General features: G+C 43.2%; 6 protein-coding genes across 6 annotated transcripts; 4 read left to right on the top strand and 2 right to left on the bottom strand.

Annotated features, from left to right (window-relative positions):
- The first annotated feature begins 5,710 nt into the window (after window positions 1–5,710).
- Window positions 5,711–6,922, top strand: KVR01_005892 (uncharacterized protein). The gene has a single exon (XM_044782662.1). The coding sequence runs from the start codon at window positions 5,754–5,756 to the stop codon at window positions 6,864–6,866; it is 1,113 nt and encodes a 370-aa protein (XP_044644695.1). The 5' UTR covers window positions 5,711–5,753; the 3' UTR covers window positions 6,867–6,922.
- Window positions 6,923–11,592: 4,670 nt separating this feature from the next.
- KVR01_005764 (glutathione-disulfide reductase GLR1) lies at window positions 11,593–13,563 on the bottom strand. The gene is made up of 2 exons (XM_044787753.1): window positions 13,039–13,563; window positions 11,593–12,956 (listed from the first exon to the last, which is right to left on the bottom strand). The coding sequence occupies exons 1-2, from the start codon at window positions 13,281–13,283 to the stop codon at window positions 11,699–11,701; spliced, it is 1,503 nt and encodes a 500-aa protein (XP_044644567.1). The 5' UTR covers window positions 13,284–13,563; the 3' UTR covers window positions 11,593–11,698.
- A 142-nt stretch (window positions 13,564–13,705) lies between these two features.
- Window positions 13,706–15,263, top strand: KVR01_005911 (uncharacterized protein; the record flags this gene model as incomplete). The annotated part of the gene is made up of 2 exons (XM_044789761.1): window positions 13,706–13,927; window positions 13,990–15,263. The coding sequence occupies exon 2, from the start codon at window positions 14,085–14,087 to the stop codon at window positions 15,261–15,263; it is 1,179 nt and encodes a 392-aa protein (XP_044644714.1). The 5' UTR covers window positions 13,706–13,927; window positions 13,990–14,084.
- KVR01_005978 (uncharacterized protein) lies at window positions 15,028–17,458 on the bottom strand. The gene is made up of 2 exons (XM_044783347.1): window positions 16,816–17,458; window positions 15,028–16,744 (listed from the first exon to the last, which is right to left on the bottom strand). The coding sequence occupies exons 1-2, from the start codon at window positions 16,893–16,895 to the stop codon at window positions 15,388–15,390; spliced, it is 1,437 nt and encodes a 478-aa protein (XP_044644781.1). The 5' UTR covers window positions 16,896–17,458; the 3' UTR covers window positions 15,028–15,387.
- Window positions 17,459–17,588: 130 nt separating this feature from the next.
- Window positions 17,589–19,307, top strand: KVR01_006186 (uncharacterized protein). The gene is made up of 2 exons (XM_044792816.1): window positions 17,589–17,959; window positions 18,036–19,307. The coding sequence occupies exon 2, from the start codon at window positions 18,633–18,635 to the stop codon at window positions 19,005–19,007; it is 375 nt and encodes a 124-aa protein (XP_044644989.1). The 5' UTR covers window positions 17,589–17,959; window positions 18,036–18,632; the 3' UTR covers window positions 19,008–19,307.
- A 769-nt stretch (window positions 19,308–20,076) lies between these two features.
- On the top strand, window positions 20,077–24,388 carry KVR01_005845 (uncharacterized protein). The gene is made up of 3 exons (XM_044785717.1): window positions 20,077–21,136; window positions 21,217–21,328; window positions 21,396–24,388. The coding sequence occupies exons 1-3, from the start codon at window positions 20,760–20,762 to the stop codon at window positions 23,844–23,846; spliced, it is 2,940 nt and encodes a 979-aa protein (XP_044644648.1). The 5' UTR covers window positions 20,077–20,759; the 3' UTR covers window positions 23,847–24,388.
- The last annotated feature ends 424 nt before the right edge of the window (window positions 24,389–24,812 follow it).

The following is a 24,812-nucleotide window of genomic DNA, read 5'->3' on the forward strand; positions in this document are numbered from 1 at the left end:
AATTATTTATTGATGGTTGGCTTAGCTTATGTGTAAGAAGTGGTGGTAGAAGTGGTGTATATTGGTAATAGTTAGAGGTCTGCCTGGCTGGGCGGCGAAGCGCCCAGTTAGGTTGGCCAAACCTGCTGACTAAGCTTGGTTCGTGCATATATACGGGCCTACTAGTCTTGTAGTGGCTAATCTACTGCAGCCTACTATTCCTATATTTATAATATTTTTAATTTTATTATTAAATTAAAAGTAAATAATTAAAGTTTTAAAAAAATAAAATATAATTTATTTTTAAAGATTAATTTAATTTAATTTAATATATTTAAAACTATTTATAATTATAATAATTTTATAATTATTTATAATATTATTTATTATTAAAAAAAATATTTTTAATATAGTTATATAAATAGTTATTTTAAAACTTATAAAAGTTATTCTTTTAAGTAATTAATTAGTAAATACCTTTACTCCACTCACTCACTTTAACGATATACCGCTACTTTAAATCTAAATAGGTTAATTAGAAGTTAAGGATTAATTAAAGCTAGTATTAATTAAGAAAAGCTTAGTTAGTTATATAAAGGAATTAAAGAAAGTTATTTTAATTAATTAAAAACTTTAAATTAAAGAGTTTTAATTTAAATTAAAAGTATTCTTACTATATATTTATTAGAAGAGTAAAGTTATTAATAACTTTAATTTATATCTTTAATTTTTATTAATAAAAGTTTTAAAAGATAAAAATATAATTATTAATTATATAAAATTTAAGTTATATTTTAATATTATTTTTAATAAATTTAATATTTAATATTTTTATTACTTTTTATATTTAAAAGTTATAAAGTTTAAAATTATTTTAAAATAATATTAAATTAATATATTAAATTATATTAATTTAAATTAATATATTAAAAATTAAAATTATTATAAACTATAAGTTATTTAATTTTAATATTAATAAATATTATATATATAAAATTACTATATAATTTAAATATAAATTATTTATATATTTTTAATTTTATTATTAAATTAAAAGTAAATAATTAAAGTTTTAAAAGAATAAAATATAATATATTTTTAAAGATTAATTTAATTAAATTATTATATAAAGATTTTTATAATAACTTTATAATTTATATTTATAATATTATTTATTATTAAAAATATCTTTTATATTAATATATTAAATTATATTTAATTGATTTAAATTAATATTATAAATTTATTAAAAGTTAAAGTTACTATAAATTATAAATTAATTTTAATATTATTAAATATTATATATAAAATTAATATATAATTTAAGCTTTTAAGTTAGTTAAAATAAATAAAAATAAAGTTATTATTCTTTTAATTAAAGTTTTAACTTTATTTTATAAATAAATATTTATTTACTAACTTTATAAATAAAACTATATAAAAGAATTACTTAATTTATTAAATTAAAAGATAATTAAGTAAAATAATTATATTTTATTATTTAGGTTTATAATTTTAATAACTTTATAAAAGAAGAAATAATTATTAATAATTAGGTTTATAATTATATAAAATAAATTTCTACTTTTAAAAAAGTTATTAATATTTAAAATAATTAATATATTTTTAAAAATTAAAGAATTATAATTTTAAATTTAAACTTAAAGGCTCCTTTTAAATTTAATTTTATTTAAAGGAAAAATATTAAAGAAGTTTAAAAAAGTTTAAATAAAATTAAAGATTAAATTAAGTTATAATATAATAAAATAATTAAATAAAAATTAATTAAAAATTATAATTATAAGTCTTTTAACTTTATATTTAAGAGAGATATAATTTAAATATAAATATATATTAATTAAAATAAATAAAAATAAAGTTATTTTTTTATTTACATTAATATTTATTTATTAATTTTATAAATAAAAGTATTTAAAAATAATTATTTAACTTATTATATTTTATTAAATTAAAATATAACTTTTAAATAAAATAATTATACTTTATTATTATTTTAAGTTTATAATTTTAATAGTTTATAAATAAAAAAGAAATAATTATTAATAATTAAATTTATAATTATATAAAATAAATTTTTAATTTTAAAAGCTATTATTATTTAAAATAATTAATATATCTTTTAAAAAAATTAAAAAAATTATAAATTTAATTTAAAATAAGTTAAAATTAAAATTTATAGAAATTTTAAATTTATTTTTTAAAAATATTAAATTTGAAAATAAATTTAAAAATATTTAAATTAAATTAAAAAATAATATAATAATAATAATATAATTATTAGTATAGGTTATCATATATATATACATAAAGAGTGGTTTAGTTAGTTAAGTTAAATTATATAAAAGGGAGGAAGCTAGGCCTAAAGGGCTAGCTACAAGTCCCTCACTATAGTCTACTAACTAGGATCACGTAACCTAAACTATCTACTAGTTACAATTACCTCTATTCCCACAATAATATAATTAAATAAAATATTAATTATAAAATTATAATTATAAGTTTTTTAACTTTATATTTAAAAGAATAGAAATTTATATACTTAAAATTAAAAGGTATATATTTAATTATAACTAAATAGTACCCATATATATATATAAATTTATTTTAATTAAGGCCCACTATAATAATTATTAAAGTTACTATATATAACTACTATTTAGTAATATTTCTTTATTAACCTATAAAATAAGGTAAAAATTATATAAATTATATATATTAAAGTCTAATTTAATAATATTTTAAATATAATTTATACTTAACTATATATATACTTTAATTTCTAATTATATACCTTTATTATTATAAATAATATTATTTATAATTAAATCTATCTATAATAACTAATTAATAATCCTTTATACTCCTATATACTACTTTTAACTATTAATAAAATAATTAAAATATATTTAAGGAAATAAATTATTACTTTAATTAATAATTTACTTACCTTATAAACCTTACTACTAACTATTAGTCTTATTAAATAGTCTCTTACTAAATACTACTACTATAAATATTCTCTTAATTTAAAAATTATAGAATTAAATTATTCCACTCCTAAACTAAATTTACTTATTAAAGAAAAACTATTATTACCTTTATTTTATTACCTAACTTACTTTTTAAATTAATAATTATTAACTTTATTCTCTTACCTATTATAACTATTACTTAGCTTTTATTTTACTTAAAAATACTTACTTTATTAATTATAAATATAATTATTTTATAAAAGTATCCTTAATTAATTTAACCTACTTTAATAAATAAATTATAAATAAAAGGTTTTAATTAATAAATTATAATTAAATTAAAAATTTATATATATTAACCTTTTAAAAACTACTTAACCTCTTTTTATTAATAATTTAATTAATATAAATTAAACTATATTATATAAATATAAAATAAATATATATTAATTATAAATAATTACTCTATAAAACCTTACCTTTAAATATTTATAAAATATATTTTCTAATATTTAAAAAAATTTAAAGCTACCTATAAAACTTATATTAAAATTTTTTAATTATTTCTATCTAGTAAACTTTTAAAAAAACTATCTTTTAATATACTTTTTTAATTAAAAGTTATAAATAATATCCTTTAAAACCTTATAAATAACTTTAATAAAGTAAAAATATTCTTTATTTTATAATTTAAATAAACTTTAAACTTTTAATATATACTCTTTATTAAAAATATTATACATAAATTAAAGTTAAAAACTTTATAAATTTTATAAATTATTTATTTAATTATAATCTCCTTTTTTATTTATATAATAAATCTTTAAATATTAAATTATTATTTACTAATTTAAAAACTCTTTTATAAATAATATTAAATTAAATTAAAGATTTAATAATTAATTAAATACTTTATAAACTTAAATAAATTAAATAAAATTTAATAAATATAAAAATTTTATTTAAAACCCTTAATAAAATTATTATTTTATTTTTATTAAAATATTAAATAAAGCTATATTTAAATCTTTAAACCTTAAATTCTCTTTATTATTAACTTTCTTTTCTTTATACTCTTTAAATTTAATACTTTTACTATTTCTTTTAATATTAAAAATAATATTTATATTAATATAAAAATATAAAATTAATAATAAATATAAAAATATATATTTAATAATATTAATTAAAATAATATTATAATTAATAATAATAACCCTTAAACTTATAACTTTATACTTTATTAATAATAATTTAACTTACTTTAAAAGTTATTAAAAACTTATTTCCTTCTTATTATTAATAATACCTTAAAATAAAAATAAATTTTCTTTATATATATTATAATTATACTTTAAAAATATAATATCTTTTATTATTAATTATATAAATATAATTAAAAGATATTATAAAAATATTACTTTTAAATCTATATAATCTATTATCTTTTATATTAAAAATATTAATAATACTTCTCTTTTATTTTAAATTTAATAATATTAATAATTTTATTTTAAAATTAATTTAATATTATTTATATTAATATATAAATACTTTAACTCTCTTTCCTTTATTTTACTAATTAAAATTTTATTATATTAAATTCTAATACTATTATAAAATACTTTTATTAAAATATAAATTTAAGTTTCTTTAACTTTATTATAAAAATATTATAAATAATTTAAAAACATTTATATTAATTTAATATTAACTTAATTTAACTTTATTTTATTTTAAATACTATTTAAAGTCTATAATAAATATACTTCCTTCTTAAATTATAAACCTTTACTTACCTATTATAACTTTAATTATATAAATAAATCCTTATTAAATATAATTAACCTTAATTATAATACTATTATAAATAATTAAAGCTAAAAATTATTATATATTATAATTATAAATTAAAACTTTTAATATAGCTTTAAATTATAAAAATTATTAACTAATTAATTAACTTTATAATTTTAATTAACTTAACTTTAAGCTTTTATAAATATTATATTTATTATTAAAAGTTTTAAAATATAAAAATTAAAAATATTAAAAGTAATAATTATTAATAATAATATTATAATTTTAATTATAATAATCTATTTATTATTATAATTTAAATTTAAAATAATTAAATATTTATATTATTAATTGTAATACTTAAAAATAATATTTAAATAATATAATAAAATTTAATTTTAATTAATAATTTTAATACTTAAATAATTAATTTAATATATAATAATATAATAGTTAATAAATATTATTAAATATAAAAACTTTATAATAGGGTATAATAAAAAGGATATAAAAAAATACTTTTTAAATAATATAATAAATTAAAATAAAGTCCTCTAATTAACTAGGGTACTACTTAGTTATAGTTAGGTATACACCTTCTAATTTTAGGTATATAAATTTCCATTCTTATATTTAAAAAAAGTATTATTAATATTAATTTAATAATATATAAAATTCTTTTATAAAGTATTTTTTTTATATTAGTAAAAGGAGGGAAGAGGAAAGGGGTGATGATATACCTAAGAGGGGGGGGGGTGCCTAGGAACCTGATGATGTACTCTAGTAGTGACTGTGAAGTGAAGTTTGCTGCATAAAGGTGGCTGGTTGGGAGGGTCTATATGCGGCACGGACCACCAACAGGAACAACATTACCTAATGCTGAAATTCAAGCACTTTGAAGTATTTAAGTAGGGGCAATCACCTCTGAACAGCTCTCTCAGGTGTCCGGTATGTCTACTCTTACAGAACTTGACGAAAGCAATGTCGAACGTCCAAACATCGAACCCACAGCAGCTACAGCCTCCAGAAGAGCAAGAGCTTGAAATTGAGGAGTGGGTCTCTAAAGAAAGGTCCTCTGGCACGGTCGTACGAAAAGAACTCATCAACTGGTTTGCGGAGCGGGTTCATCATCGAGACAGAACCGGATACCAAGTCACGTCTGATTACGCCGGCGAGTTTCTGCATCGCCACCCAGACTTGGCGGGGAGGCTCATCAAGCCTACGCCTCCATTGCCAAAGGACGAGAGGGAAACCATCAGGCCGTTAGCCGCCCTCCGGCGGCAGAGGATGCAGCAGGATCGCACGCGGAGAATGTTTGGCGATAACCCCCCGCCGGAGCGGCAGCCGGCTCCTTTCCCCGAGGGTGACATTATTCACCACATCCATAACCGCTACATCATCCGGCATGGCAATACTATCACCAAGATTACAACAAATGTGCACGGCTTCGGCCGAAACGACACACCAAACGAAGCGGTTGCACTGCGTTTCATAAAAGCCAATACCACGATCCCAGTACCCGAGGTGATTAGCAGTGACTGGGACCGCGTGACTATGGAGTACGTTGAGGGCCAAACGTTACAACAGGCCTGGCCAGTCCTCACGCCCAGCCAACAATCCGGAATCCTGGCCCAGCTTCGCGACTATATTGCCCAAATGCGCTCCCTGAGCGGTACCTCTCTCGGCCGCCTCGACGGCCAGGGCGTCGTAGTCCCAAGCCTTATGATGGAGCGCGGGGGCGGGCCTTTTGGATCTCTAAGGGAGTTCCACGACTGGCTGGCCAGCCCGCTGCTGCGCAAAAACGCACGCTCTATGTACTGGCACCAAATTACAACACAACTCGGTGCCGACTACCCTATTGTTTTTACACATGCTGATATTGCCGCGCGGAATATCATGGTGCGAGACGGGCGCATTGTTGCTGTTATAGACTGGGAACTTGCGGGCTGGTATCCAGAATATTGGGAGTACGTTTTTGCAATGCGTGGATTGGATAATGTTGACTGGGAGACAATTGGCCAGCATATTCCATCCCTCTTTGATAAGCGCCATGACCTAGAGTACATTCTCTTGGGGTTCATTCTTAATCTTTGATTAAGCAAACCCAATAGTTTTACCTTATGTTTGAGACCCTAACATCACTTCTTCAAGCAGCTCGTCCACAAAATCATTGTACCACTGCATCGTCTTATAACCTCTCTGTGCAAGCGCCTTGAATCCCTCCAATAAAAAGTCTTGGCAGTTCCAATCAGGCTCCCGATCGGTCACACTCACATTGGCAAAAATGTTCGCCGGCACCCTCTCCTGACCCCTATTGACCGTTATCCAGACGGGGTCCATTTTCGAATTGAACAAGCTGCTCATTCTCAATTCTTGTTCCGTTTTGTTGTGGTCCCGAAGAACTTCCCACTGCGCAGAACCATCGAATTCTGCAAAGTATGCAGCGTGAACAGTCTCATGCATGTTTGGGTCCTGTGGTGAGGTGAAGTGGGCCTTGACATGACGATTGTAATAACAGTCATCGCCATGTCCATGTGATATAAAAACAACAATCTTCACAAAAGAGCTGTCGTTGCTTCCACCTTTGGGAATTCCGCTGTATCTCCTCTCCTCTTGTCTTGATCTCGGGTCACAGACAGGTTTTCCAGGAGCCGTGCTGGAATTGGTTGCGCGACCAGTTGAGCTGCTTGTAGCATGGCTACTACTGCCTGCGTTCCTGGTGTCTTGATTGCCCGAAGGATTATTCGCCCCAGAAGTAACCGAAGTGTGTTGGCCTTTGTTGCCACTAGCTGTTTGCCGGATAGCTAGGTTCCTCGAGGGCTTAGCCGTGCGCCGAGTAACCGAGATGTGACAGCATTTTTTGTCACTGGAACTACCAGTCCCTTTCGATGCACTACCGTTAACGGGCTTGGTGTGGGCATGCCCTGGCCGAGGAGTAGTACTGTGAGTAGCCTGCTGAGACTTGACAGCGTTAGCGGCTGTGGGCTTGGGAGCGCCGGCTGTTGTAGACTGGCTTGATCGAGGTGCTGCCTTAGGAGCCATGATTTTGTTCGAATTGTATTTGGTGGAGTTGGATTTGAAGTAGAAATTGGGTGGTAAAGAGATATTATAAGTGATGAGTGCTGGTTCTGAAGATTCTTGGAAGAGATGTCAATATGATGTTCTGGCGAAAGGGGGTATTTATTATTAAAAGCATGGTCACTTCACATAGCAACGCATCGTGAACTGAGCCGCAGTTCTTGATACATCTTGTAGAGTCCGGCCGTCCTGGCCGTCCTGGCCGTCCTGGCCGGCTTCAGGTAGCAGGCCGAGGAAGCCATTAGTCTGGCCTTGTGGAGATAATAAGTGGTCCACAACAACAGCAGTTGATATTTTTAGAATCTGTTACAAAATTCATGTGGCAAGGATGAAATATCCGTCCTTATGTTAGAGTAGTTGTGGACATGTGCAGCGACCTGGTGCTGGAAGGCTTTCCAGCTATCTAGCTAGACCAGGGTCTATTTAAGGAGGAAGGCTATTTAGAACTAGTAGATCATGTTTCTATCCATGAGTGCACCTTCCATTTCATATCCATACTCCTAAATTCCACTATCAATTTCTCCAACTTGAGCAACTTGCATTCCAAACAGTGCTGCTAACTAACACACAGGAATAATTGTCTAGCGTCCAAAGCCTCCACCAACAACGGTCGAGATAAGATGTGTCATAAACAGGGGAATGGTCTGTGGTATGAGGCCGGGCTGTTGTTGGTACAGCTGATCGATTTGGTTGGAACACAAAAATAGGAAGCAATTCATGTCACAGGGCAAGGCTATTGTTGGCCAAAATTCAACAATAATGGGCTGGGCTGCCTGGAGACCCACTCTTGTTGGTGCCAGGGTCAACTGCTTTGTCACATTGTTGGTCGACCTGCCCCCCCAAATTTAGCACATAGCACCAACTGCATGCCGGTAACATGTGTTGTCTGGGTCCATTTACTGCCCCATTCTCCTCCTTCAGGTCTTTCTCTGTGGCCACCAGCATGTAGCCAGACCTACTTCGCATCCTGCCAAGGGGGCGGCACGGTCCCAGGAGGCTGGCGACATCTTGGACTACGTATGATATCCAGCGGTTCTGCACCAGAAGAATTCTGTGCCGTATATCACAAACTCTAAGTTTGTATGCTTGATGCCATTCTCAAGGCTATGGCCTATGATGTCTTCTTGAAACACAAGACCACTTTGTCACAATATTAGACCCAATACTTGCTAAATACAAGCATCCTAGCTAGAATTCATAAAGGACTACTTGTTGTAATATATTTCTCTCTTACTAAACTTAAATATTTATAGGTAGCTTTATTTTCTAAGAAGTATTTATTATTTTTAATATATACTATATTCTAAAGCTTTAACTATACTATATTTTTCCTTTATACTATATAACTATTTATTTCTTTCTTAATTTAAAATTTATATATAAAATTTTTAATAACTTTATATATATTCTTATAATTTTTTATAAAGGAATTTTAAATCTTTTTCTTTCTTTATTTATATTATATTTTTATATTATTAAAAAGTTAATAGTTATTAATAATAAAAGTATAAACTTAAAAGAAAATAAATTTATTATATTTTCTTTTATTTTTTATAAATTATTTTAAAACTTTTTTAAAAGTTTTAATATTTTATTATAAAACTTTAAAAGTAATATATTATAAATTATTTTTTATTTTAAATTCTTTTAAAATTAATAATTATATATTTAAATAAAAGTTATAATATTAATTTTATAAACTTATTTAATAAAAGTTTTATTAATATATATATATATATATATTTAAAAGATAAGTTTTAATTAAGTTTTTAATATAATTTTTATATAATAACTATTTTAAAATTTATTTTAATTATATAACTTTTATAATATTTTAATTATTATTATTATTAAAATAATACTTTTAACTTTATTTATATATTATAAAATTAAAGTTATAAATATTTATTATATTATAACTATTATTATTAATATAATATATATTTTTAAATATATATAAAATAAAAATAAAACTATATATTATATTTTAATTATTTATATATTTTATTTATAAACTATTTATATTTTTAATTTTATTATTAAGTTAAAAGTAAATAGTTATAATTCTAAAGGAATAAAATATAATATATATTTTAACAATTAATTAAATTAAATTTATTATATAAACTTTTATAATAACTTTATAATATAATAAAATAATTAAATAAAAATTAATTAAAGTTTTATAATTATAAATCTTTTAAGTTTATATTTAAAAAAGTTATATTTTATTCATATAATTAATCTTTAATAAATATTCTTTATTATTTATATTTAATTAACTTTTATACTTATAATATATTTAAATTATATTTTTCTAACTATTTAAGTCCCCTCTATTTAAAATATCTTTATTAAGTATTTTAAACTTAATATTAAGGTATATTATTTCTAATAAGTGGTTTCATTTTTAATCCCTATATATAAAATGTATGTGGCAGTGTAATGTTTACATCTAGCTGAATGCTAATATAGTGTTGACTACTACATTCAAGTTTCATCATGTGTCATAGCAAGATCACCTTGTATAAGTACTGCAACTACATTAATACGAGTAGTAAAGTCCTGACATGCTGTGATGGTGAATCTATAATGGTAACTGCTAACACGACAACCGTAAGGTGCAACCATGTTTGCCCAACTCATGCAGGCGCAGCACAAGCGAGTTGGGGAACAGGACCCTCGGGGATCTGGTGGACAGGATGTTGGTCGAGGGGATCCAGGTCACCAACAACACACTAGACACTCTTAGATTAATTGTCCATGCGGCAGCAATTTCACACAGATTGCAATCCAGGCTTGCTTCTGGTTTCTGTATGCTATAGAAAGTGAAGGTCGTGGCTTCAAATCCAATAGAAATACAGTTTATTTCAAATTTCAAAGGATCAAGTATCCACTGACTACCTAGGTAACACAACATCATTCCAGTGACACCCCTATGTGTGTTCAACCTACTACTCTAGGCTAGTATTAATAGTGTTGTTGATGCGGTTCCTCCGTGCAACATCTACTCGCACTGCATCAAACATAACATCCCCGGCAGTCGCCTCATCTGCTGTAAGCTCTAGTACCCTATGGTTAGGGGTCTCCTTAGTAACATGATGATCAAAACATATTGCAATCCAATAAAATGCCCTGTTTTCAGGACCATTAGGCCCCACCCACGGATTCGACCATGAGATATCCATCTCCAACTTGGGAACCTCTGTGCCAAATATTACCCTGCTCACATCGCGGGCCATCTGGTTGATGGCAGCTCTCCCTTTCCGTGTGATTCGAGTGAAGCTATCCCCTTCTTCTAATGGGACCATGGAAGGGTCGATGACTTTCAATAGGTTTCGATTGACTCGCACGGAGATGCGAGTGGGCTCATCCCCAATGGGAAATAGACTAGTTGGTGCTACGCGGATAGGCATGATAGTTGTCTCAGAGTCTCTGTCTACTTGTGTTAAAAGACCAATAGTCTAATAGTGACCAACGAAAGACATACCTCGACTAGCCGTTGACAGAAAGGCTGTCTTGTTTTCGGTAAGCTGTTGAAACTTTCTGAAGGGTCTGAGAGGGGAAAAGGGTTTTCAAGGTTCCAGTGAGCGTTGGCTGGCGGTGGGGTTCGCCTTTTCTTTAGATGCGAACCGCCAACAGGCACCCAGGCTAGACACCAACTGCATAACCAGTTGCAGCTGATCCCGGGTGTGTGTCTAGGGGTCAACCTATTGGAAAGCGCATTTATAGCTCGCTCAAGTCTTTTAATATCGCAATCAGGTTAATGCTGAAATTCGTGACATGGTTTCTAAATCAACACGACGCCAAGTGGCACATTTAAATCTATACACATGTCCGTGATCTGTCTATTTCAGCGTGACCAGCTCCTCGGCACTCGTCGGGTGGATAGCAACAACGCTGTCAAAGTCCTTCTTGGTCGCGCCCATCTTGATCGCCACGCCGAAGCCCTGCAGCATCTCGCCGCTGCCCAGGCCCAGGATGTGCAGCCCGACGACCTTCTCCTCGGGGCCGGCACAGATGAGCTTGTACTTGGTGGGGCCCTTCTGCTCCGGCTCCATCATGGCGTAGTACATGGCCGTGAAGCTCGTGTTGTACACCTTGATGTTCTCCTTGCCGTACTTCTCGACGGCCTGGGGCTCCGTCAGGCCGATGGCGCCGACCTCGGGGTGCGCGAACACCACCGAGGGGATGTTGGTGTAGTCCAGCTTGGCCTCCTTGAACTCGGGCCCGCCGAACAGCCTGTGCGCCAGCTTCCGGCCCGCGGCGATGGCGACGGGCGTCAGCTCCGCCTGGCCCGTGACGTCGCCCAGCGCGTAGATGTTCTCGGTCGAGGTGTTCTGGTACTCGTCGACGACGATGTAGCCCTTCTCGTTCGTCTTGACGCCGGCCTTGTCCAGGCCGATGCCGTCGGTCAGCGGCGTCCGCCCGACCGCCCAGATCAGGTGGTCAATGTCCTTCAGCACGCCCTCGCCGCTCTTGTCCTTGTAGTGCAGGCTCAGCTTGCCGTTGTCGTCCTTCTCCACCTTGGACTGCGACGAGCCCTTGTGCAGGTGCACGCCCAGCCGCTCGTACTCGGCCGTCACGCCCTCCTGGACGATGGGGTCGAAGTTCCGCAGGAAGTGGTCATGGCGGATAAACAGGTGCGTCTCGACCCCCAGGGCGTTGAACATGCCCGCAAACTCCACCGCGATGTAGCCAGCTCCGACCAGGGCGACCTTGCTCGGCAGCTTGTCGATGTCGAAGAAGCCGTCGCTGTTGATTCCGAGTTCCGATCCGGGGATGTGGGGTGGGATCGTGGGTGCGCCGCCGACGGCGACGAGGATCTTCTTGGCGCGGATGGTCTCCTTGGACCCGTCGTCGAGGGTGACCTCGACCTCGTTCTTGGACAGGAGGCGCGCCCAGCCGTGGACGTACTCGACCTTGTCGTTCTTCAGGTTTCGCTCGTAGATTCCGTTGAGCCGCTTGATGTAGGCATCACGCTTCTCCTTGAAAGTGGGCCAGTCGAATGGCTTCGTCTGCTCGACGGAGAAACCGTAGGCTTTCGCATCGTGTAGCGTCTCAGAGATCAAGGCGGCGTTGAAGGTCACCTTCTTGGGCACGCAACTGAGTGGAAGCAAACACTTGTTAGTCGCTGGTTGGCGCGGGTCACGCTTGCTCGGCTGAGAGAGGTTGGAGGAAGACTCACCCAACATTGACACATGTGCCTCCCAGCCTCTGGTTCTCGATGATCATGGCCTTGGTGCCGAACTTGGAACTCGCCATACGGGCAGAGGCAAGGCCTCCACTGCCGCCGCCGATGACGAGGTAGTCGGTCTCCTTGCTGATGGGCGCCATGACTGAAGCCGAGGAGGACAAGTGCCTTGAGAAACCAGCTAATCTATGGGAAGCTGTTCTGGAAGAAGCTCTTGTGAGAGAGGCAAAGGCTAGCATGAGGTGCTGGTTGCCGTGTATTTGCAGCCTCTTGGAGGGGCAAGGGAAGGTGGGGGGAGGGCGTGGTGTTTATAAGGGAGCCGCGGGGGAGGGGTCGAGATTGACGTCTTTAATTCCAAATCAAGACCACACCAGATGTAGAAAAATGTATCGGTAATCAGATCAGTCGGCCTGCAGGGTGCAGATTAAGGCGCAATCAGAGCTTAGCCCTTCGAGTGACTTCCGTCTGTATGACGACAGGCTCCGGGACACTAGACAAAGTCTCTTAACGGTGATCAATAAGCAGCTCCGTCGGACCCTTGCTTGCTGTGCGACTCCCGCCAGCTCCGAGCCTCGGCCAGCAGCATGTCAAAAACCTCTACGGAGGGACCGCCGTGCCACGGCTGGTTCCACAAGCTTCTCCAATCCCTGCACCGAACCGCCAAGACACACATGCCGTATGTCTGCCAGTGCCAGCGTCATCGCAGGGATCATCATGCGCGATCTGGCGCGCTCCCAATTGGATTTCCGACGCGCATCGTGCGGAGCCGGATTCGCGACGAATGAGATCTGCAAACAGCTATAGATGAAACCACCAATTTGTCCCTCCTACAACACAACACATGCGTGCTGCTGGCGAGCCGACTGCCTTGGCTATTTAGAGGGTATGTCGATGTCTCCCCCAGCTTTGCCTCAAAGTGTTTAGGATGACCGACACGCAATGCAGAGGTTTTATATGGGGGATATCGCCACGTATAGAGAGAGGCGAGGGAGGACCAGCGCCCAAAAGGGAATCGCACACCCCTCGTGACAGGACGGACAATGAATTTCGTCTTGCCACCTAAATTGTCTTCTGTGCAACTGAAGAGCATTGCAAGGTTATGCGGTAAAAGCAGGTCCGGCACCAAGGCAGTCATCGCAGATCGCATTGCAGAGGACCTGAAGACCTTCCAGCCTCTTGCCCCAGGCACGCGAGTGCTGAGCATAGACCTGGGCATTCGAAATCTTGCCTATAGCCTGCTAGAAGTTCCCCACCCCAACAATGGGACACCTGGCAAGACCTCAAAATGGGCTAGGAAGTCATCTTGGGAAAGGAAGAAAGACACCGCCCCGTCGTCTGCAGCGCTCAAAGAGCCAAGGCTGCTCGCTTGGGAACGATTAGCTCTGATGCCCAAGGCCGAGAAAGCTGTGCCACCCGGTGGAAGTACCAAGAAATCCCGTAAGAAAGCCAAGGCAGACGAGGAAGCCGACGCAGACCAGCAAGATGAAGAAGTCCTCCCCAAGAGGGGCCGGAGGAAATCCAAAACAGACGCAACCACCGACCCAAGACATCAAGCCGCAGAAGACCCCACAGCCGCGGCCAGCCCGGCAACGACCCCAGTACTCGTGGAGGACTTCTCGCCCGCGCGCCTGTCCGCCCTGGCGGTGGACCTGGTCCTGAACCGGCTGCTCCCCCTCCGCCCGGACGTGGTGATACTGGAGCAGCAGCGGTTCCGGCAGATGGGCGGGTCGGGCGTGTACGAGTGGACGCTGCGGGTCAACAGCCTCGAGTCGATGCTGTACGCGCTGCTGACGCTGCTGCGCGAGCTCGGCCGGTGGGACAGCCCCGTGGGGCGCATCGAGCCCGTGGTGGCGCGCAACGTGCTCGAGTTCATGGGCGCGCGGGCCCGGCTTGCCGGCTTTGACGTCGGGGATATCTGGGCCCGGCACCGGGGCGCGGAGGACAAGACCGACAACAAGAAGGTCAAGAAGGATATCATTGGGAGGATGCTGGCCTCGGCTGGTCTGGATGTTGCTGAGCCGGCAAGGCTCGTTGCTGCCGTGTACCTGAACGAGTGGCAGGGGAAGAATAGCTTCCTGCGCAAGGCTGATAGGATGAAGAAGCTGGACGATCTGGCTGACTGCTTGTTGCAGGGCCTAGCTTTCATACACTGGCAGAACAACAAGAGGCTGCTCTTGGAGGGAGGTGTTGATGCCCTCCACGACCAGATGTTGGAATGACAGCATTGCACATTGCATGTAATGATGCACATGAGGAAGTCTCAAAAACGAACTGTGATTTTCGCTCCGCATAAAGTGGGCAGCCGAGCAATGCCGGGGTATCTTCCAGGAGTCTATCCGTCCCTCAGTAATCATCATAATAATTGTCATAAACACCGCCCTGCGCCTGCGTGCTGACCCACTCCTCACTGGCCAGCCCCTTCCGCCACCTCCTCTTCAGGTCCTGTGCATCCTTGTGCCAGTCGCAGGCGAAATCGCACGCAGGGACGTCAGCCTCCCCAAAATACCTGCAGATGGCAGCGTGCCGACAGCCATCGGTGCCCTCGCAGTAGTCGGCCAGCGTCTTGAGGCTGCGCAGCCTCGCCTCGCGATTCTCGCCGTCCTTGACGTCCCTCGACACCATGTTGGAGATGCGGTCGCGGTCCTCGCGGCTGTAATACAGGAAGCAGTAGCTGGCATTGCCGTCCCGGCCGGCGCGGCCGGCCTCCTGGTAGTAGCCCTCGAAGCTCTTGGGCATGCGCCAGTGCACGACGAAGCGCACGTTGTTCTTGTCGATGCCCATGCCGAAGGCCGTCGTGGCCACGATGATATCGTAGCCCTCCTGGTTGTTGACCCACCGCGCCAGCGTCTCCTCCTTGACCTGGTTGGGCAGCCTGGCGTGGAAGGGCCGCGCGCCGATCCCCTCCTGCCGCAGCGCCGCCGCGATCATCTCGCACTCGTCCCTCGAGCTGGTGTAGATGATGCCCGGGACGTTCTTGACCCTCTCCCCGCGGGCCTCGAGCTCAGGCCTCCTCCCGTCCGTCTCCCGGCGCGCGTACACGCCCTGGATCCAGGTGACAAAGTTGTCGAAGCGGTCGTCGGCCTGGTCGCTCGTGAAGCGTATCTCCATGTGCAGGTTGGGCCGGTAGGCGGTCATGGCGAAGGTGCGCAGGCGGGCGGGGCTCTGGAGCAGGCCCAGGGTGGACAGCACGTCGCGGCGGACCTGCTCGTTGGCGGTGGCGGTCAGGCACATGATGGGCACGTCGGGGAAGGCCTCGCGGAAGAAGGACAGCTTCTTGAAGTCCTTGCGGAAGTCGTGGCCCCACTCCGAGATGCAGTGTGCCTCGTCGACGGCGATGCGGGCCAGCTCGCGCTGCTCGTGCACGACCCTCAGCCTGCGGCGGAAGTGGTCGCCCGAGCACAGCTCCGGGGTGACGTACAGCAGCCTCGTCCGCGGGTGGCCCGAGGCCAGGTCCTGGTAGATGTGGTCCTTCTCGGCCGGGGGCGTGTTGCTGTTGAGGGTCCTGGCGTCGACGTTGGCGAGCTTGAGCGACTCGATCTGGTTCATCATCAGGCTGAGCAGGGGCGAGACCACGATGGTGATGCCGTGGTCTATGACAGCGGGCAGCTGGAAGCACAGGCTCTTTCCGAACGAGGTGGCGGCCTGGACAAAGACATCTTTACCCTGGAGAGCTGCCTCTATGATGTCCTTCTGCATAGGTCTGCGTTGATCAGGTCAGCGAAGGTCAGTCAGAAGTCAGCAGTCAGCTGGGTGGGTGCATGGGAATCTCACCTGAAGTGCTCCTTGCCGAACTGCCGCCTCAGGGTGAAGGCCGGATCGGTGTACGAATTTGTTCTTGAGAGGGGTGCCATCTCGAGGCAGGATATGTCAGCCTACGAGGCAACACCCAGGTCGTGATTCTGCCCTCCGAGTTCCCAGACTTGACGTCAGGTCGGTTCGCCCATCGCCAGACGCGTTCAACCTGCCCGCCCCGGGTTGGCCTCCAGAGCCGTGCAAGTACCTCCAGTGAGGACTCTGGAAAATTGGGATGCAGCGGAGGAGTGAAATTTCCTGATCGGTTGACGGACTTAGCAGCCCTGGCTGTTCGTGGTGTTTAGAATATGGGCATGCTACTTCGCATCACGGTCAGTGATTGGCAAGGGCGCTCGTCACTGACGGGTCGCGTCCACTGCAGAACAGGGCGTGGGCAAGGGTCCCCTGAGGACGGGGGTACCTGGGGCAATGGGTTCTAGCGGCCTTCCAGACTGCCAGGACTGCCTTATAGGATTGATTCTGTCAAGGTTGTTTCCGACCCCGTAAAAGTCAACGTTGAAACCAACGGCCCCAGACTCTTTCAAAACCTAGACGCAAGCTTTAGAAACAACCGATACAGAACCGGACCTTGGAAAAATACGACTATTCGTATTTTGGCAACGTCGCAATCCAGTAGGGCATGAAAGAGCCTCAGCCTCGTGATGAGATTGCATCATGGCCGGCTCCAATGGGAAGTCTGATTTGTGGAGCTGCCGCGAGGCAATTCCATACGGGAATAAGCGATGGGTGGGTTCACGGATCCAAGGGACCACATTCGCGATGATCAACATCTACTATGTACTGTGGTATGATCTTCCTAGCAGGAGCCGGGTCAAAGGTCACAGCCTTGCTGTCACAGACTCAAGACCGCACTTGCCGACACTCAATCTAGTAAACACATATTTCCCGGTTTCGGCTGCAGGTCGTTTGTCGCCAGTATAGTGCCCCTCGTGCCCCTCTTGCCCTCGTGTCCCTCGCGAACAGCAGCGACGAGAATTTGAGAGCAAGGATGATGGGATCGTCAAGCAGTGCAACCTCGATACAATATCTGAGATTGCAATGCTACTATATGGTGATCATTCAAGTACACAGAACATGCCCGGGTAATGAATCAGCCGCGATGGTAAGCCCTGACACTGGCATGTTTTGTGTCCTTGTGAAGGAGAGCAGCTGTACAAGGCTAACGCCGCGAGACTCAGGGAGCGGGGTTTCCTTGCCACGGTGTCAAGCTTCGGGAATGCAGCGGCTCACCTTTTCCCGTCGGATCTGGCATATCTGGGAGTCTGTTTATTGTGATGGTCTAGCCACAGAGCTGTACCAGCAATTGATCAATGGTAAGCAACGTGGGAAGCACCGCCTCGCTCGGGGGAGGCTGAAAGGAGAGGTCTTCCAGGTCCACGATGCTCGCCATAGCGGAGCAGTCCGGTCTGTCTTGCTGGCCTCAGAACGTGTTCCAAAGCAGAAAGTATGTGCGAGAATTGGACATGAGCAGGCTGTATAATTACAGCAGGTTGCCATCTTGGGGCGCCTCAAGGTCTGTGCACTTAGACGACTCGGATTGAGCCGTGGCTCGAGGTAATCGCCGCCAGGACGCGAAACGTCAGGACGTGTGGATCCCGTAGGATTCGGGCCTAACTCTCTCACTGGAGGGGAATTCGGACGAGGGCTAGGTTTTGGCTGAGGCCAGCCTACAGCAGAGACAAAAGTATAGGCCCAGGATCAGCTCGAAGACAAGTGGCTGCTATTGGACCGAGTGAGCCCACGAATAAGAAGTACGGCACAGGTGGTGGTGAAGAATGTTGTCGCAGAAGACTTGGCAATGCTGGCATGGCATAAGGTGGTGGCCCCAGGGGACAAGTCATCGACTCGCCGTGCAGCCCGTGATGGGAGCGGCCAACGACGACCATGTGGCCATGGCTGATGTGGAGCCTCCAAAGGGAGGGTTTAGCTCGGTGCTTGATGCCCGGAACGGCGACGCCGTGCTTGTGAGCGGCGAATCGGCAGGCACGGTTGGGTGGTCAAGTCATCGGAGGAACCCAGACAAGCAGAAGACAAAAAGGAAGACGAAAAGGCGTTGGGCTTGCGCCCGCGAAACAAATCGAGTCGACACCGCCCTGTTGTGTTTGACGTTGCGACAGGCCCGAGTTGGGACGAGAAGAAGCGCCGCGTGACGACTCGCCGAGCAGCCGCAAGGTTTTGGTAGGGGGACAGCTGGCGGCCAGAACCACGGGAACACCTGGAAACAATGTCGTGATATGGGACGTGGCATCCATCCGACGTCGTCGCCCGGGTTTTGTTTGACGATGGATGGAACCGCGTCCCCTGAACCCAATCAAGCAACCTCGAGCAGCCTCGAGCAGCCCACGGCGTAACTGTGGACCGACTACGGGGGCAACGGGCGCAATGGGCCAAGCCATGTCGGTGACTCGGTCTTTGGGTGTAGTAATTACTGTGTAGATGGTGAGGTTAATAATACCAATAGACCAGGGGAGCCACGCCAGCCCGACTGCCTCGGAGAGTAGGCGAGCAGGCGAGCAGGTGGGTGACATCAGCCCAGCCCAGAACTTTGTGTTGGATCTTGGATGTGTGTATGTAGGCATGTATGTATGTATGTGCCTTGCATGCTGTACGTACTGTATCGGATATTATCTCAGGCACGGCTGAGGATCCCGCAGGCGATCAACCGCCCGGCCGTACACACAGATTACGTAGTGTATGTACTTCTTACTGCAGGTCATGTTGTGCTGTCTGGCTGTTTGGCTGTGTATTTTTTTTAGGTCGGGATAGGAATTCCGGTGGGAAGGTGGCGACGAATGCGACGGCCACAACCCCTCTGGGGTGAGACCTGCAGGAAGCAGTGAGACCCCAAAGGGCCCTTTCCCCCTCTACCTGGCGAACCACCAGTGTCGCAGTACGGGCCCAGGTCATGGTACCCAGGTACCCAGAGCAGTCCCCGTCCAGGCGCCCCTTGAGCCCCTTTGTGGTTAGGAAAGGGGGACTCGACAGGTGGTAGGCCTGCCTGTTCCAGTGGCCCAAGCGTCGCTAGGCTTGTTGTGGGCTAGGCTTGGCCATTCGGTGCCACTCCAGCCTTTTGGCACCCGACGCTTTTCCTGCAACCCCTTTCCCTCCACAACGCACCGGCGCCGCGCAGTCTTGGAAACACTTGTGCCCGACCGACGCACGCCAGCCAGCCAGTCGACCCAGCCCGCCCGATAGATATCCAGACTCAGTCACCCACCACCCTGGGCCCGAGCCACAGACCGAGAGAGACTGCTGTCCCAACCTCACGGCATCCTCTTTTTCCTGGGTCAGCCCCCATCCCTACTGTACGGCCTGTACCTTTGTTTGCCCTCAGCGCCGCCTGCCGGTACCGATTATACAAGCGACGGATACGAGGATACGAGGAGACAGCCATTGATTGCATTGACAAGCCTGTGCCGGACCGACCACCGCCACCCTGCTCCAACATCTATCTGCCAGCTCTACCACCAGGCAATCTTCCATCTCAGTCCGTCCGTCTGGCAGGCAACTGGCCCCGGCCCGAACAACGACATCGCTGCCGTCTTGCGAAGGGCTTGTGCTACTGCGAGACCCTGCCCGTCCAACGTTTCAACTGCCTCAACTGCCTCCGCAGCACGCTGCTGCCTCGACCTCAACAGCCACCACACCCGCCGCCGCCTCTGCACACACAACACCGGCCCTTCTTTGCTTTGGCATCATGAAATCGGCCACTTCGCTTTCACAGCCCACCCAATTGGTCTAAACCCATACCTCCTTAGGTGGGTTCGCCCGCACAACGAGCGACGGACCTGACGGAGAGCTACACACCCCCTCAAGCGTGGACCTAGGGCTGGACGCACTGGGGCATCCTGTACAACACCCATCCTTCATTATCGATATAACGGCGGGCACCAGTTGGGTCTATGATCGCAACCACCATGGAGAGGCCCTCCGGTCCGAACCCGGCGCAGATGGGGCTCCCTGGCAATCCGGCCCAGGGGCGTCGGGCTGCCTTTGCTGCAGGCATCAACATCCCTCCTCCACCTCCGATCCCAAAGACTGTTCGGAAGATACCCTCCAATTCCGGCCTCACTGCATCGGCCCCCATCACCCAGAGCCAGGTCATTGTACTTGCGAGAGACGCCATGAAGAAGGCTGTCGAGGAGAACCAGAGCCAGGTCGCCGAGGCAAGCGCCGTTAGCAGCGAGCTCAAGCCCGGCGTCACCGTCAATCTGAGCCACAAGAACATCCAGAAGCTGCCGGAAGAGGTCGTCGACGTTATCAAAGACCAGCTTGAAAGGTATGTCATCCCCGACATCAGTGCGTCTGCAAGGGACAAGATCAAGCACGGTAACTAACCATAACACTTGCTTTTGCCAGACTTGCCCTTTCACATAACAAAATCTCGTCTTTCCCGGCTCGATTCGCCGAATGTACGTTACTTCGATATTTGAACGTTCGGAATAATAGGATCAGCGAGTTCCCACTGCCGGTAATTCCAACACCCTCCCCCCTTCCCACTACGTTAGTGACAGTCAAGCCTGACTTGTTCGTTCCAGTTGTGTGATCTGAAATCACTCGAGATCCTCGACCTCGGCAGGAATCAGCTGCGAAATCTACCGCCAGACATTGCGAGGCTTACCTCGCTCAAGGTGTTTGCAGTGCAGAAAAATCTCATCAGGGAGCTGCCTCTCTGCCTGGCCGACATGGGCTCTTTGCAGATGATAAAGCTTGACGGAAACCCGATCGTGTTCCCCCCAAGAGAGATTCTCCAAGCGCAAGCCAGCAGCCCGCCCAACGACGGGTTCTTGAAGGAGACAGAAGTGAAGGAGTTGACTGTGACAATTGCCATCAAGAAATTCCTGAGGCAACACGCCAACGACCGGATGGAAGCAGAAGCTGCTGCCGCTGGCGAAGATTCGTCTGAAGGCGTCGAGACCCCGCGCCTGGCCCCGATGAAGCGTCCTGCAAGCGGGCGTTTCCCAATCAAGGTCAACGGGACCGACGTGCCTGATCTTCGATCACCAAACAATGCGCCACGACCACCCCCGATTCCCACGCGATCACATTATCGTGGACTTTCCCAGCAGAGTACAACATCAATTCGTCGACCTGGGGTTATGCCTTTGACAATGGGGGGCAATGTCAATGAGCGCTTGCGCAGCAACTCCGAAACTCTACTTCAAGCCCGCAATCAATACTCCGGGGACCGCCAGCGCCGCATGGCATCCATCTCCAAGCGAACACAGGAGCTAGGCACCCTGGACGAGACTCAGGCCAACAACCGATTCAGCCATTACCGTGGACTCAGTCACGGTTCAGCCATGCAAGCTCCCAACGGAACCAGCATGACCATCAAAAGTCCCGCCAGCCCTGCAGAACCCTTTCTTCAACGCCCGATCTACGTGCGACGGCTTTCCGTTCTGCCCGAGCGCCGGCGCGAGTCCAAATATATCGATCCTGTCCTCGAGGCGGCCAAAGGCATTCTCTACTCGGTTTTCCAGATTCATCCGATGATCCAGATGCTGATGCACCTCACGAGCGATGGCACGTCTAAGAGGTCGAGCCTCGAGATCGTCTTCTACAATACTAATGTGCATGTCGAGGAGCTTGAGCAGGAGATCCAGAGGCACGAGATGGCTATTGAGACAGTAGATTCCGGCTATAAGGAGAACGAGAGCGTGCAGAGAGCCTGTATTACCCTTGTCAACGCCTACGCGCACGTTTGCTCCCTGTTGGCAACCAACGTCGACCTGTTCATCGAGAATGGCGACCCGCGATATATCCGCACACTCTTGATGCTCCTCTACAACAGCATCATGGAACTCCGCGTCACGGTGTCCAACCCAAGCCCCGATGCTGGCTTTAGAAGAGCCGCCAGCAGAGCCGCATTGGGCGACACCATCAGGCCGCAACCTCATTCGCGTGAGAGCTCGGTCACGCCTACGGCCGATCGACCTGGCCACGGCCTTCGATCTCGCAGCGGAAACTTTGTCCACAACCCAAGCAACCTGAGGGTGGCCACCGACGTCCCGCTGAACCCGTTGCAAGTTCCGTACATCAACGGGACGGGACGCACGGCCACAGTCACACCTACACCTCGGTCTGGGGAGTCTTGGACCTCAAACAGCAGCAGGGGTATGAACGGGGACTTTACAGAAGAAGACCGCGTTTTTGAGAGGATATACCTGTCCCTCCAGAGATCGACTGATTGGATCATGCGATCTCTGCCCCCGCTGAACAGCCAATTCGGTGATTGCCTGGACAAAGCCATTGCCACCAGCACGCCCAAAGTCCAGCAGCACTGGAAGGATTTGATTTACAAATGTAACACAGCGATCCAGAACACCGAGACTCTCAAGAAGCGCCTGTCGTTGATCAAGCTCAAGGAGCCAGGCATCCGGACGCACAGCGCATTCTGGGCACTATGCACCAATTTCATCGATGCGTGGGCTGAGCTCGGCAGGATGATCATGTCACTCACGGCGAACGTGCCTGAAGTGCAGCTGCCAAGCGACACGAGGCAACGCCTCCGCCCCGTGCAACACAGCATAAAGGAGACTCGCGACTTGATCCGGACATCTCCTTGGTCGGACTCGCTCCGCACACACAACCATTCGAACTCGACCACGAGCTCTTTCGGTGGGTCCTTTTCGGGCACGATGCCTGCTGCCCAGTCTCGGCTGCCCATGACACCGCAGTCCGCGGCGCTCGGGCCGGCCGTACAGGCTACCGTGGCGACCCCACAAAGCGCCTCGTTCGCGAAAGCCTTCAACGGCGGGGTATTTGAGCGCGCCGACGCCCTCATATCGATGGGTGGACGGTCGATGCATGGCTCGCGGACCGGCACGATGTCGAGCGCCGGGTCCTCGAGCCTGAACTCCATCACCAGCATTTCCTCCACTGACGAGCTCATGACGCCCAACACGGCGGTCAGCCCTGGGCCGGGGTCCTACGGCGGGCAGCTCCCGTTCCGCCTGGGCCACAACGGGAGCAGGGTCGCTCTCTGATCGAGGGTGGCATGTATTATAACGAACGCAATACGGGCTGCATCAATTTGAATCTGCATAACAGGAATTTCACATTTTATCTCAAGCATTGGCGGCGACGGGCCGGGCCGGTTGTTTCTCGATTGCGTTATTATATGAGCAATGATGGGTTTGGAATGGTTTCAAAAAGGGTATTATAACTTGGTTCGAATAATGTGATAATGTATCTTGTCCCATCATGGCGAGCGACGGCCAGGACTTGGTCTTTTCACTGAGGCTCTTGTTGGTGATTGCGAGAGGCATACATGATACTGATCATCGTCGGGGAGAGAGAGAGGAATGACAATACAAAAGGACATTCCTGTATTACCATAGCTGGTGTGTTCTTGCGTTCTGGGTGGTGCAAGACCTTCTGTGCTGAGGTGCGACCTATTAATGCCTGGCAGATGTATTGTTATTGGTTCCGAAGTGCAGGGTGAGATATTCATAAGGGTAACTGCGGAGGGCATCGCGGTGCAGCATCAGACGGATAATGGACAATTATAATCTGATCGTTTCACAAGTCTGCTCTGCGCAACTTCGTGAGGAACCAGCTGTTTGGGATTATAAGCCAGCGCACTCGTCCTGCCCAGACAAAATTGAATGGGGGTAGTGCATACTCGTGTCTCGCTTTCTGAATGCTTTCTACGGGGAGACAGGACCATGCTCATCGGTGAGGCATAATTCTTGATGCGAGTCTGAGAACAGTCTATGGTAGAAATGGGCAAACGGGTAACAGTATGCAGCGTCCGATGAGGTCTTAGAGGAATTAGCAACCGTCAGTCATGTCTCGCCTGGTTCGGCAGATTCGCGTGATTTTTGGGGTTCTCGACAGAAGGAGACGTCTCAAATTCATAGAGTGATTTTAACAGCCATTACAATCTAAATTTGAAAAGCTTTTGCCAATCATGTTCGACAGGATCCGGTATTCATGGCCCTCCGCACTGT

Source organism: Diaporthe batatas (genome assembly GCF_019321695.1).
Source record: "Diaporthe batatas strain CRI 302-4 chromosome Unknown Contig00006, whole genome shotgun sequence".
In the NCBI taxonomy this organism is placed as follows: domain Eukaryota; kingdom Fungi; phylum Ascomycota; class Sordariomycetes; order Diaporthales; family Diaporthaceae; genus Diaporthe; species Diaporthe batatas.